The sequence below is a fragment of the Clupea harengus genome, chromosome 3 (genome assembly GCF_900700415.2).
Source record: "Clupea harengus chromosome 3, Ch_v2.0.2, whole genome shotgun sequence".
Lineage (NCBI taxonomy): Eukaryota > Metazoa > Chordata > Actinopteri > Clupeiformes > Clupeidae > Clupea > Clupea harengus.
The window spans coordinates 18725913-18740730 of NC_045154.1; the positions used below are offsets into that span (position 1 = coordinate 18725913).

The 14818-nt window shown below is 50.0% G+C and overlaps 1 protein-coding gene across 1 annotated transcript in view; it reads right to left on the reverse strand.

Moving 5' to 3' along the window:
• The window catches only part of otud7a (OTU deubiquitinase 7A), a 66083-nt gene that overhangs the window by 11393 nt on the left and 39872 nt on the right, over window positions 1-14818 (reverse strand). The window contains exons 8-9 of the mRNA XM_031564846.2: window positions 13189-13316; window positions 11440-11589 (exon numbers count right to left, since the gene is read on the reverse strand). Coding sequence (XP_031420706.1) covers window positions 11440-11589; window positions 13189-13316 — 278 coding nt within the window. The remainder of the gene's footprint in view (window positions 1-11439; window positions 11590-13188; window positions 13317-14818) is intronic.

Genomic DNA, 14818 nt, shown 5'->3' on the forward strand with positions numbered 1-14818 from the left:
GACAAGCACACACACACACACACACACACACACACACACACACAGACTGCAGAGAGGCCCCTGCGCGGAAAGCATGAGGAGGAAACTAACATTTGTGGAGCCACCTACGTGCAGCAACCACATCTGAGCATTAATCACAGAGTCAGAGGCACACACACACGCACACACACACACACACACACACACACACACACACACACACACACACACACACACACACACACACACACACACTCACACACACAGACACAGACTCAGAGGCACACACACACACACACACACTCATTCACACACTCATTCACACACACACACACACACACACACACACACACACACACACACACAGAGGCACACACAAACAAACACACACACACACAATGGCACGAAGCAACAGGGCTTTGGCATACCGCACACAGGTTGGGTGGGGTTCTGTTTCTCAACCAGTGAATGAAAGGAGAGAGAGATCGAGAGAGAATGGCAGAGAGAAGGAGATAGAGATCGAGAGAGAACAAAAAGGAGGACAAATGAGAGAGGGAGAGAGAGAGAGGGAGGGAGAGAAGGAGAAACTGACAGCTACACCCATGTCTTTCCTTCCCCATCCTTCACTCTCTGTTCCCTTCTCTCACGCCCCACCCCCACACACACACACACACACACACACTCCTCACCCACCGGCTGGCTCTTCCGAGACTGAGAGAGAGAGAAAAAGAGCGGAGAAGAGACTAAGAGAGAAAGAGGAAGGAAAGAGGAACGAGAGAAATGGAGAGCCATAAAACGGGGGGGCATAAATAGGAGGGGGGGGGGGGGGCAGGGCTGTGTTCTCGTGACAGGCGAACACCGTTCCAGTGTGTTCAAGCAGTGGACATTCCAGACCCTTCGGGCACACACTGAGGGAACACACACTGCACCCTCCATCTCTCTCTCTGTTTCTCTTTCTCTCATGCACTCTCATACTCTCTCCCTCTTTCTCTCCTGCACCCTCCATCTCTCTCTCTCTCCCTCTTTCTCTCCTACACCCTCCATCTCTCTATCTGTTTCTCTTTCTTTCATGCACCCTCCATCTCTCTCTCTCTCCTTCCCTCTTTCTCTCAAATATGCTTCATTGGCACAGCAACGGTGTGTGTGTGTGTGTGTGTGTGTGTGTGCACTGCCATGGTGTGTGTGTGTGTGCACAGCCATTTCCCCCCATGTGGCCACAGCAGACAAGACACTGAGGCTCTTCACACAGTGTTCTCAATATTGAGACTTCATTCCGCCTCGCCGTTCCGTGTAAAAGGTACGGAGGCGGCATGGTTGTTGTTATTCCGCCTCTGAGCCGGCAGCGGAGGTAGTCACAGAGACAGAATGGCGTCTGTGTAAAAGACAGCCGGCATGGTGGGGTAGGGGTGTGCCGTAGCCTAGCAGCTAACCAAAATGAAGCAGAACTACAGTGTTGGCAGAGCACACTGTGTGCCGTAGCCTAGCAGCTAACCAAAATGAAGCAGAACTACAGTGTTGCCAGAGCACACAGTGTGCCGTAGCCTAGCAGCTAACCAAAATGAAGCAGAACTACAGTGTTGGCAGAGCACACAGTGTGACATGATAAGCACTGACATGTTCTACATGACGCACACCAACGCTGTCTGAACACTGCTATAACTGTGCACGGCTTGAGTCTGAACACTGCTATAACTGTGCACGGCTTGAGTCTGAACACTGCTATAACTGTGCATGGCTTGAGTCTGAACACTGCTATAACTGTGCACGGCTTGAGTCTGAACACTGCTATAACTGTGCACGGCTTGAGTCTGAACACTGCTATAACTGTGCATGGCTTGCAAGAGCTCGCCGTCACCAAGTTCACCCGTCATGGTTGTTGAAAGTACCGGTAGGCTGGTTTGTTTCGGATACGCATGTTATGGCGCCCTCGGAACTTCCGATGTGGTATTTCCAAAACTGAGTTGACTGCGTCCGAGTCAAATGTAAACACAATCAGGAACAGGAGGGATTAGAAGTCTTTCTTGGATGTTAATGTGCTGGTGTAATCCTGTTTGATTGGCATGTTAACGTTGTTTGTGTTTTATTGGTGTAATCATGCAAGAACGTTAGACAGTGGCCTAATAAAGGAGTGTTAAAGCTCTATCACTGTCAGCTGCTGACTCAATGTTGTAGAGCGAGTCAGTTAAAATAACACCACCCTGGCCTGGTAATATTCCACTCTGGAGTATGCGTGAGTGTGTGTGTCTGCAAGAGAGAGAGAGAGAGAGAGAGAGAGAGAGGGAGGGAGGGAGAGAGAGAGAGAGCAACAGGCGAGTAAAGGAGGAACAGGAATAGACAAACTCAGTGAACAAAAGAAAGGGGTGATTATCTATGCCACAGAAACTTCCAGCCTTTTTCTCCTGTTGATTTCTCAATCACCTCAGAGCTCAGCCCATAACCCTTCATTTCCACAGAGATTACACACACACACACACACACACACACACACACACACACACACACACACACACACACACACACACACACACACACACACACACACACACACACACACACAGACACACACACCCACACACACACAGACACACACACACACACATATATACACACACTCAAACACACACACACACACACAGACATACACAGACATACACAGACACACACACACACACACACACACAAATTCCATCAGAAACTCTCCTTGAGAGTTCAGAGGACACCAGTCCTCCAGGAGCTCTGTTCTCTCTGCCAAGACTCGCGCTTACCCAACAGACCTCAAAAAACCTCAACCAGGTCACGACCTCAACGGATCTCAAAAGAACGTAGCAGTTGGCAACCCTCAGCGGACCTAAAACAACCCCAAGCCAGTTCATGGCCAGTTGTGTAATGGCATTATATTTAGGACCCCTGGTATCAGGAACGCAGCAATACTTAAAAAGGCCAACAAGTTACAACTGCTATCTAATCATTAACCGCGCCGGTGCATGAAAGTAAATAGAAGGCGGCGTGCTAATATGCGGCGGCTCGGCGGGCCGTCTGAGGCGACGCGGATGTGCTTGCCGTGGTTTTTCCATAATCAGCAGGATAAATATGCTCCCTTTGCCTGGGCTGATACATGGAGCTGCGCAGGGCATCCGGCAAGGATAATCAGCGATGCCGCTGGGGTCACCACACACACACACACACACACACACACACACACACACACACACACGTCGGCGGGTGGAAATAGATTTGGCAGCGGTGGCGGTGGTCGGAGTCGAGGAGCATGGCTCTGCTGAGGGAGTCAGGCCAGGACAGCGCGGGGGGGGGGGCAAAGTACGGATAAGGAGGGGGGGTTGTGTGTGTGGGGGGGGGGTGGAAGGGACATGGAGTGCTGAGGAATGATGGATGTAGAACACACAAACACACACACACACTTACACACACATTTACACTCCCACATGCACACAGACACAAACACACACGGACACTCCCACACACACACACACAGAAACACACACACACATTCCTCAACCATCACATGAGCACACACACAGTCTATGAATATTTGACATTGCACACACACACACACACACACACACACACACACACACACACACACACACACACACACACACACACACACACACACACACACACACACACACACACACACAAAGGCCCACTTTCACAGGAAGGATGTACTGTAAAGAGGCCCATTACACATGCAAGCACATACGGTACAAGCTCAAACTCTCCCTCCCTTTCGCGTTCTCTCTAACACACACACACACACACACACACACACACACACACACACACACACACACACACACACACACACACACACACACACAAAGGCCCACATATGCAAGCACATACTGTACGATTTCTCTCTCTCTAACACACAGACAGACACACACACACACACGACACAGTGACATAGAAACTGGCAACTACCCACACACACCAGTTCATGCTAACAAACACAGTGTTCCCTGCAGGGTCAGGCAGTGTACAGTGAAGGGGGGGAGCGAGGGGGGGGCACACGGGGTCGTGTCCTTACTCCTACACGCAGCTGTCTCTCCTGGGCTGAGACTCTGTGTATGGCTGCCTGGGCTGTTGTTCTGTCCTGGGCGCGGTCCAGACCCAAACGCAGCTCGGGCCAACTCGGCTCCGGGGGACGATAGAGTAATGTATTTACTATCGCCGCTGGCAACCCAACAGCCCTGTCCCCGGCTGACCTCTTCTGAGCGCGAGCATATGCACCATGACGTCAACAAACCCCCCCTCAACCCCTCAACCCCGTCAGAAACACGAACCCACCACCAGTTGCTTCCTGCAAGGGTCATGGTGGCGAGAGAGAGGGGTGTGTGAGTGAGAGAGTGAGTAAGTGAGATATTAAGAGGGGTGTGTGAGTGAGAGAGTGAGTAAGTGAGAGATTAAGAGGGGTGTGTGAGTGAGTGAGAGAGTTAGTAAGTGAGAGAGTGAGTGAGTGAGTGAGAGGGATTGTGAGTGAGTGAGTAAGAGTGTGAGTGAGTGAGTGAGTAAGAGTGTGAGTGAGTGAGTGAGTGAGTGAGTGAGGGGGGGGTTGGTGATGAAAGCAAGAGGGGGCAGATGGTACAGCCTGTACTTTTGATCAAGGACTTTAGTGAAACAAGATTCAGGTTTCTCCATCAGTGTGTGTGTGCGTGTGTGAGTGTGTGTTTGTGTCTGTCTGTCTGTCTGTATTGTGGGAGGGATGAGGGTGGCTGCCTGACTACCTGGCTGTGCCTTTCAACCCCTCAGTAAACATGTGGATGTCATTATGAGTGTGTGTTTGCATGTCTATGTGTGTGTCTGGCAACGTGTGTTTGTGTGTGTTTTTGTGTATGTGCATCTGAGTGGCTGTGTGTGTGTGTGTGTGTGTGTGTGTGTGTGTGTGTGTGTGTGTGTGTGTTTGCCAGGCATCACACCATGAGATAGTAATTACACTCATCGAGTATGGAGCTCCGGGGCTGGGAACTGATGCTGACGCGAGGAGATGACAGGTCGTCACGGACACCAGGTCGTCACGGACACCGGAGCCCTCCTCCGTCTAAGCCCTGATCCTCTGGCTCAGCAAACAGCCAGCCAGGACCCGAGAGACTGCACACAGCCCGGCTCAGCCCAGCCCAGCCCAGCCCACAGCGCCGACCAGAGCAGCACAGTGCAGCCGTGCAGAGAAATATGGCAGCGCTTAGCGAGCAGAATCTCTTCCCAGAGCGCATCTGTCATGTGAAATATGCCTGATTTCATCTTTCTGAATGGGAGTCGCTGCTGAGTGGCTGCCCTACTTCTCTCACTGCTCCCACTGGATCCTTATGGCACACGCCCCCTAGTGGAGGACAGTGGTGTGCAACAACAGCCAGCTCTCCCCACCAGGCGAGAGAGAGAAAGCCTGTGTACCCAGTCTTGTGTTACAATCTGATTGGTTTTGTTTTTTCGTTGGCAGAGCCACAGCCAAGCAGAAGCTGTTTGGATCCAAGTGTGACTGGAGAGACTCGTGTTTGGATCCAGGTGTGACTGGAGAGACTCGTGTTTCGCAACAGCAACTGCATGCTAGTCATCATCGCTTTGTCCGACTCCTTATGCGTTCCATCGCGCTGCGTCACGCCGGTAGAGATGCTGATCACATTGATTGCCCCGCCACAAGGAAGACAGCCGTGCTGCACACCGTAACTCAGAGAGCCAGACAGATACCAATCCACTGATTACCACTGCAGTCAATGGGGGGACGTCAGCAGGCACTACGGTGGAGATCTAGACAGAGCCCAGCTTGTATGTGGCATACATTGACCAAAGGGAGCAGGCGTGTGTGGGAGAGAATGGCAGTGTTGTGCTGGAGAGAGTTCAAGGAGTGACCTCACGATGCCAAAGCAAACGCAGAGCCGCTTTAAGACGGGCAGCGCGTCCTGAAATAGCCGCGGAGGTTTCCTCCGAGCCGTCTCCCTCACACAGCGAGAGACCACAGCACAAAAACACACGCCCAATAAAGCAGGACTACTGGCAGTCTGTCTCAAAGTGGGCCCATTCACGCTCACACACTCACACACACACACACTCACACGCACACGCACACACACACACACTCTCACACACACACACACACACACACACACACACACACACACACACACACACACACACACACACACACACAGACCTGTATACACAAACACTTGACAATACAGACAGACAAACATAACACATACATAGTGTACACTCATCTGACACACACACTCACACACAGACACACACACTCAGACACAAAGAGGGCGTCTGAGCGTGTGTGTACATGTGAGAGAGGAAGAGGTGTTTGTACAGCACCAGGATACACCTGATGATTTTACAGCCGCGATAACAGATCTACCCTCTTTCCCTTTCCAGTGACAGCATCAAACACAAATTCCATCTCGCCCCAATTAACTGGAGACATACACACAGACTGACACCTCTTCACAGCCTTGGAAGTTCAAACATGAGAAACATAAACAAGACAACAAACCACAGCTATGCATCCACACCGGCCTGAACAGAACACACAGGAGAGAGGAGAGGGGAGGGTAGAGAGGAGAGAGGGGAGATGGAGAGGAGAGGAGGAGAGAGGGGAGAGAGGAGAGAGGAGAGAGGAGAGAGGAGAGAGGGGAGAGGGGAGAGGGGAGAGAGGAGAGAGGGGAGATGGAGAGGAGGAGAGGTGTAGAGGAGAGGAAGAGGAGAGGTGGAGAAGGAGGGAGGGGGGTTGCCAGGCAGGGTTAGGCTGAAAGAGCAGCAGACGAGCTGTGACTGCTCACTTCCAGCAGCGAGTGAGAGGAGAAGAGAGGCCTTACTGTTCTCACCAGCCCAGCAGCTCCAGCCCCAGCACCTGAACACACACACACACACACACACACACACACACACACACACACACACACACACACACGTGCACTCACTCACTCACACACACACACACACACACACACACACACACACACACACACACACACACACACACACACACACACACAGACAGACGTGCACTCACTCACTCACACTCACACACACACACACAGACGTGCACTCACTCACACACACGCTAACACACAGACTCTCTTACACACACACATACATACTCTCTCAGACTCACACGCGCGTACTCACTTACACACACACACAAACATATACACACACACAGACAGACAAAGACACACACACATCCAAAAGCGATTGGAAACACACGATCACACTCGTGCGTCTCTACAAGCACACAGACACACACACACACACACACACACACACACAAACAAAACATACACAGCCCTCGCGTGCCCAGCTCTAGGGCTGAAGGGGCAGTGCTCCGAGACCACAAACACCCAAGCACTCTCAGGGGAGAGAAAGGAGAGAGGGAGAGAAGAGAGAAAGAAGTAGAGGAAGAGAAAGAAAGAGAGAGAGAAAGAAAAAGAGAGGGAGAAAGAAAGAGAGAGAGAGCGGTAAAGAGAGAGGAAGGGAGAGAGAGAGAGGAAGAGGAGAAGGTGAAAGAGGGAGAGGAAGACGGGTGAGAGCCAGGGAGAGAGTGAGGAGAGAAAGAGAGAGGGAAAGAGAGAGGGATAGAGGGATAGAGAGCAGGACGGGCCAGGCTTTATGAAGACATGCCATGCAAGGGCACATACCCATATGTGGAGCACTCTGGACAGTCTGCCACTTATCTCCCCTAATTGGCAGTGGCAGAGAGGTCCTGCCCGTAGAGCTCCTGTCCTCAACCACAGAGAGAGAGAGAGAGAGAGGGACGAGAAGGGGAAAGTAGGGTAGGGTGTGTGTGTGTGAGAGAGAGACTGAGTGAGTGAGTGAGGGCGGGAGAGACAGTGAGGGACAAGAGCAAGGGTGTGTGTGTGTGTGTGTGAGAGAGAGAGAGACTGAGTAGGTACGTGAGGGCGGGAGAGACTGAGGGACAAGAGCAAGGGTGTGTGAGAAAGAGCGAGACAGGGACCAGCGAGCGGTGGAGGGGCATGCAGACAGGGAGAGAGAACAAGAGGGAAACCCTATGAGTTCTGGGAGGGGTCCTAACTCTCCCCTCAACCAGCTACAACACATGACCTCATCCAGACTGCCTGGCCAACAGACTCCTTCACGGCTCATTGAAAAAGTGAACCAACTCTCCTTTTCTTTTTCTCTTTGTCTATCTGTCTTTTTTGTCCTTCTATCTCTATATTGCATCACTTCCACTTTCCTGGGTGTGTATTCATCTCTCAGTAACAGGAAATATGCCATACAATCTTACGCATGCTCACGTGACGGCAGCAGCAGCTACAATAACACGTTAGCAACGCTAGCAGCAGAACTCGAAGGTGTCTGGAAACGTTAGGCAGGCGGACTGAAAGTCTGTGTGCTCCCCGTTAATATCCCGGAGAACAGAGGGACCCCCTAATCTGACACCCCCACGGCTTCTACCCAACCATGGCGAGAAGGCTTACCGGGTCAGCGAGTGCATGCGAGGAAATTTGGACTTCAAAGGAAGTGTGGAAAAGCGTGGCTCACACCCCCATCTGCTGGAAGAAATATGTATCTGCAGATATATGCAAACTGCCATTCGGTTTTCTCTCTTCTGGATGATCCACAACTCGGGCCTAATATGTAACTTTAATCTTTCCAACATACAAGGATTGGAAGAAAATAAGTTACTTTTGTGTTTGTTTTAGTGTGCAGAAGCTTGTGTGTATAATCTAATCTGATAATTCTGTAATCTGTCCTTCCTTTAAAATAGAGAATTGATACAGAACTGGGTGGGTGCACAATATACTGTAGGTACGTGGTGGCACAAATAGCCTGTGTGTGTGCGTTTCTGTGTGTGTGTTATGTGTGTGTGTGTGCATGTGTGTGTGTGTGTTAGGATGACAGACCCTCATCGCCCTCAAAACTGCACAGGAGTCAGACCCAGAACACTGTTCCGGTCAGGGGAGGGGCGGTTGTCACGGCGACCCACTTTAGCTGTCACTCAAAGAGGCCCTTTGATGAGTGGGGAGTGACCTGCGAGCTGTGCTCATCACTGCAGCATGTGTTCATTTATTCATCTAAGAAACCATGGCCTTCCACAGCAACACACACTGGACAAGACTAGACCCGGCCCACAGAGAGGCTGTGTGACATTCATAAGCAGATAACATCCTGCCTTTCTCACCATTAGAAAAGAAAATACCACAGGACGTGGGGGAAAAACACAATTGTATCATCTTACATATCGTACATGTCTTATGCCTTACGTATGGTCTGAATATGAGCTGAATAGAAATATGCCAGTGTAAATAAAATCTGTTAGCTGCAAATGCTATAGATACATAATTCCCTTTGTTCTCTGAGATGCCAACAGCCTTGAGGAAGTCAGACAGTCTATTGATGGCCACTTCCTGTCAGTCCTGGCCCACCACCAAAGGAAGTCTGACCTGTCCTTCACTCTAAGCATCCCCTTCAGTCTCCCGGCAGCATCTGATCTGGGGGAAGGCCGGAGATAAGTGAGAGAGGGGGACAGAGATGAAGAAAATAAGAGAGAGAGCGGGAGAGTTAGAGACGGAGAGAGGGAGAGCGTGAGCGAGAGAGAGGTAGATAATCATCCTTCGCCTCCTCTCCTCTCCTCTCCTCTCCTCTCCGGCTCCTGGTCTCTCTCTCTCTCTCTCTCTCTCTCTCTCTCTCTCCGTGGCGTCTCTGGCGTCTCCTCGAGCTGAATAATTGATCTCAGGTAATTATACTCAGGCAGTGCATTAGTCATCCTGCTGCGCTACCGAGGGTTCCTCTGAACTCCAGCTCGCTCGCTGGCGTAAGACACTTCTCTGCTTTCCATTACAGAGTACAGGGGAAACCACAAAATGCCAAACTCTCTGGACTGTGGCTACTGGAAGACCCAGCTTTAGGAACACCCACAGAAACACTCTCAAGCCCCTCGGCATAGATACTTTACACACACACACACACACACACACACACACACACACACACACACACACACACACCCTTGGCGGACGATCAGATCAGCAGTCTGGTTTTTAGAGGTGATGGTTCGGTCTGGGTGCCTGCTGTCTGTCTGTCTCTGTCACACACACACACACACACACACACTCTTCTGCTTGTCAGTGTCTCTGGTCAAACTGAATTATTCACTTTCTCGTTCCGAAAAACCTCAGCGGAAAACGGAGAACTGCAGTCTTAACTGAACTTCCTTGAGAGGATGAAAGTGGGCAGAACATCGGCATAACGGGCATGAGCAGTGAGTCAGAGCACTGCAGTTGTGGCTTTCGTGACTTAAATCCCCTATGTAATCAGTCACTATGGATAAACACTTATTATTTACTCAAATAGTATTCCCTATTTAGAGACATATCAACTGAGTGTGTGTTTGTGTGTGTGTGTGTGTTTGTGTGTGTGTGTGTGTGTGTGTGTGTGTCTATTTAGAGACATATCAGCTTTTGACCCACAGAGAACAGGACATTAACACAACACAGAACAGAGCCATAAACCATTGCTACTGCTATGCTACTGCTAGGGCACCACTCACACTACTGCTATGACTACGGGGGGAGGGGCACCACTCACACTACTGCTATGACTAGGGGGGAGGGGGGGGGGGCACCACTCACACTACTGCTATGACTAGGGGGGGGGGGGGCACCACTCACACTACTGCTATGACTAGGGCACCACTCACACTACTGCTATGACTAGGGGGGAGGGGGGGGGGGGCACCACTCCACACTACTGCTATGACTGGGGGGGGGCACCACTCACACTACTGCTATGACTGGGGGGGGGGGGGGGCACCACTCACACTACTGCTATGACTAGGGGGGGGGGCACCACTCACACTACTGCTATGACTAGGGGGGGGGGCACCACTCACACTACTGCTATGACTAGAGGGGGGGGCACCATTCACACTACTGCTACTGTTGCTATCACCTCGACTACTAATTACCAATTACTACTTTTATTACTAATATGGACTGTAGTGTAAGTTTGTATTGTGCGTACTACAGTTTTCCCACTGCATATCATCCTCACCATGCTTGTCCAATCATGCATCAGTCTCTGCCATGCCTGGGACCCTGACTGTACTGTAATTACTGTATGTGTATATACTGTACTTTATAAAACAATTGGGTTCTATCGAATTCTTTAGCCGTTTCTGATTGGACGAGAGACGTTCCATGAGTTAGAATACCCCAGGACATCCCAACTCGGACTTTTCACAGCTAATAATAAATCACTCCGCGATGAAACATACTATATTGCTTAAGTAACTACTGTATGTGTATATACTGTACTGTAACTACTGTATGTGTTCATACTGTACTGTAACTGTTATATGTGTATATACTGTACTGTAACTACTGTATGTGTATATACGTTACTCGATCATCTAAAATCTCAGGCCTCTATCGTCCATGATGTGACGTTTGCTGCCAGCTCTGGATTCAGTCCTCGGTGCTGTACCTTGCTCACGCTGCTGGTCCCTCTGCTCCATGGACACCAGGGCGGAGAAGTGTGCCTGGTCGTAGGCCAGCACCAGTGGGGAGCAGTGGCATCGGTTGGGGGGCACCTCCAGGGGCAGGTACAGACCTCCGAAAGGGATGGGGGCAAACGCTGAAACGCAGTGATGAGGGACTCGTGTTAGTCACACACAGACACAGAGATATGAGTGTGAAGAGACACACACACACACACACACACATACACACACACACACACACACACACAGATATGAGTGAGAACAGAACCCTCCACTACTGTTAGTCCTCTCAGTTGCAGTATCCTGGATTGGAATCAAGAACACAGGTACAATTACAGATGCTTGTGTGTATGTTCATATAGCCCTGTTATGGCCACACACATACACAGGCATACACATTCAGTAACCCAATTCATGTCACACACACACACACACACACACACACACACACACACACACACACACACACACACACACACACACACACACACACACACACACACACACACATTCAGTAACCCAATTCATGTCACACACACACACATTCAGTAACCCAATTCATGTCACACACACACACACACACACACACACACACACACACACACACACACACACACACACACACACACACACACACACACAGGCATATACATTCAGTAACCCAATTCATGTCACACACACACACACACACACACACACACACACACACACACACACACACAACACACACACACATTCAGTAACCCAATTCATGTCAGTCTGTTCAAACACTCCATAGTGATCTGAACCAAGTCAAGTCCCCATCATACATTTGAATCACATGTATAATTTAGGGCACTTATACACAGTTACACACATTTAGGAACCCTATCAAAAGTACTACAAACATGCTCCCCCCTCCACTCCCTTCACACACACACACACACACACACACGTGTATCCATGTGGGCTACTTTGGGTTATATTACAGTTCTAGAGTCGTATCCATGTGGGATAGTTTGTGTTATATTACAATTCTAGAGTCGTATCCATGCGGACTAGTTTGTGTTATATCACACACACTGTGAACCTTCCACCCGCAGAGCTGCAGTGAAAACCTACAGGATGTCCTTGATCACAGAAATGTTTGTTCTCACAAAATCCCAGCATCGCTCCCAGTCTCTATAATCACAGATGTGTAAACATACACTAAAACTCACACAAAACATGCACAGTATTTTAAACAAGTGACCGGTAACGAGAAGGCCCACAGTGCAACGATAACTATAACTAAGAGAGAGAGAATTCAACCTGATAGTCTCTCTACCGCTTAGTGCTAATCATTGCGTTACAAAGCTGTTGAGAGACTGACCACAGACCTCATTAGGACTTCAGCGGACACATAAACACGAACACCTGGATGACATGTACTCCCCCGTTCCATAACAACACAAACAGCTGGATATAAACATCTTTCCCTAAACAACAACTTTGTTTTTATGACACCACTGAAGCAGCCTGAGGCTCAGTTTATTTTCTACTAGGATTATAGTCTGGAAATACTCAACAGCGAAGACTTAAGACATTTTAGGACCAGACATGTTGGTCAACCAACAAGCAAGCTGAGGAGAGATGTGGTGTAAGGACTTTCAGTACCAGGCTACTATGAGTAAGCCAGGTCTCTCTCTCTCTCTCTCTCTCTCTCTCTCTCTCTCTTCTTTCTCCTGTGTGACCTCTGACCTTGCTAGGCTTACCTTCCCCTCCGGAGTCCCTGAGCATGGTGTCAGCCACCACCACGATGGGTCGCCTCAGCACATGAGCCAGAACGAACACGTGGAACTCCTCCAGACTCTCATACACAGGGTCCTCAGAGTTATCCACCCTACGGGAGACACACACACACACACACACACGCACACACACACACACACACACGCGCGCGTTAAAAACAGCACAGGTTTCATCCATTCTCACACACAAGCATATACACGCAAATGGGAAACACAGACACACACACACGTTAAAAACAGCACAGACTTAATCCATTTTCACACACGCAAATGTGAAACACAGATACACACACAAACATACACAGCTAATTACATGTATTCATCATTGCAGTAGAGCTCCAGTCTATTATAGTTACAAGGCCAAAGGTATGCCTGTAGCCTGTGGTTGCTCCGTGTCATCTCTAAAGAGGCCCTTACACACACACACACACACACACACACACACACACACACACACACCCCCACACACACACACACACACACACACACACACACACACACACACACAAATACACACGCACACACACACGCATACGCACACGCACACGCACACACACACACACCTCAGGTGCTCTATGATGGCCATCCTCTACTCTTTTACGACATGGGCCTCTTAGAGCACCTGTACAGGTGTCTCAGGTGTCTCTCAGGTGTCAAAGGTGTGCGTGCAAGTGAGAGAAGAAAAAAAGAGGGAGACAGTGAAATGTAGACTGAGATGATGAAAAAAGATCCAGCATAAAAGAGGCATAAAGAAAGAGAGGCACAGGAAGACACAGACACAGACACAGACAGAGAGAGAGAGAGAGAGAGAGAGAGAGAGAGAGAGAGAGAAGATGAGAGGATAGAGAAGGGAACGTCCAGCTCAGCCCAACCAAGCACATCATCTTTTGGAGACAGGACACAGTTCCGTCACTCACTCACACTCACACACACACACACACACACACACACACACACACACACACACACACACACACACACACACACACACACACACACACACACACAGGACACAGTTCAGTCATCATCGGTCGCTAACAGCCGTCCTGCCGAGACTGTCAACAAGAGCGGCTCAGTCTCTCCCCTATCAGGCTGTCTGTTACAGACTAAGCCCAGGCCTAGCCAATCAGAAGCCAGATAGCTCACGACCGCACTCCAGACTCGCCTGCTGAGCACGTAATGACCAGATCACTCGAGCCGTGCCGAGGCTCAACCAGCGCCTCTCTATCACCGTACGCCAGACAGTGTTCTTTTACCCCTAACAACCCCACCACAGCCACCGTACGCCAGACAGTGTTCTTTTACCCCTAACAACCCCACCACAGCCACCGTACGCCAGACAGTCATCTTTTACCCCTGAACAACCCCACCATAGCCAGGGCAGGAGAGACAAGATAGATAGATAGATAGATAGATGGATACTTTATTAATCCCGAGGGAAATTTAGGTAAGACAAGACACTCTAGCTGTGCCCTACCAATGCCCCTCACTCTATCCTCATACCCATAATGCCCCTCACTCTCTCCTCATACCCATAATGCCCCTCACTCTCTCCTCATACCCATAATGCCCCTCACTCTCTCCTAATGCCCCT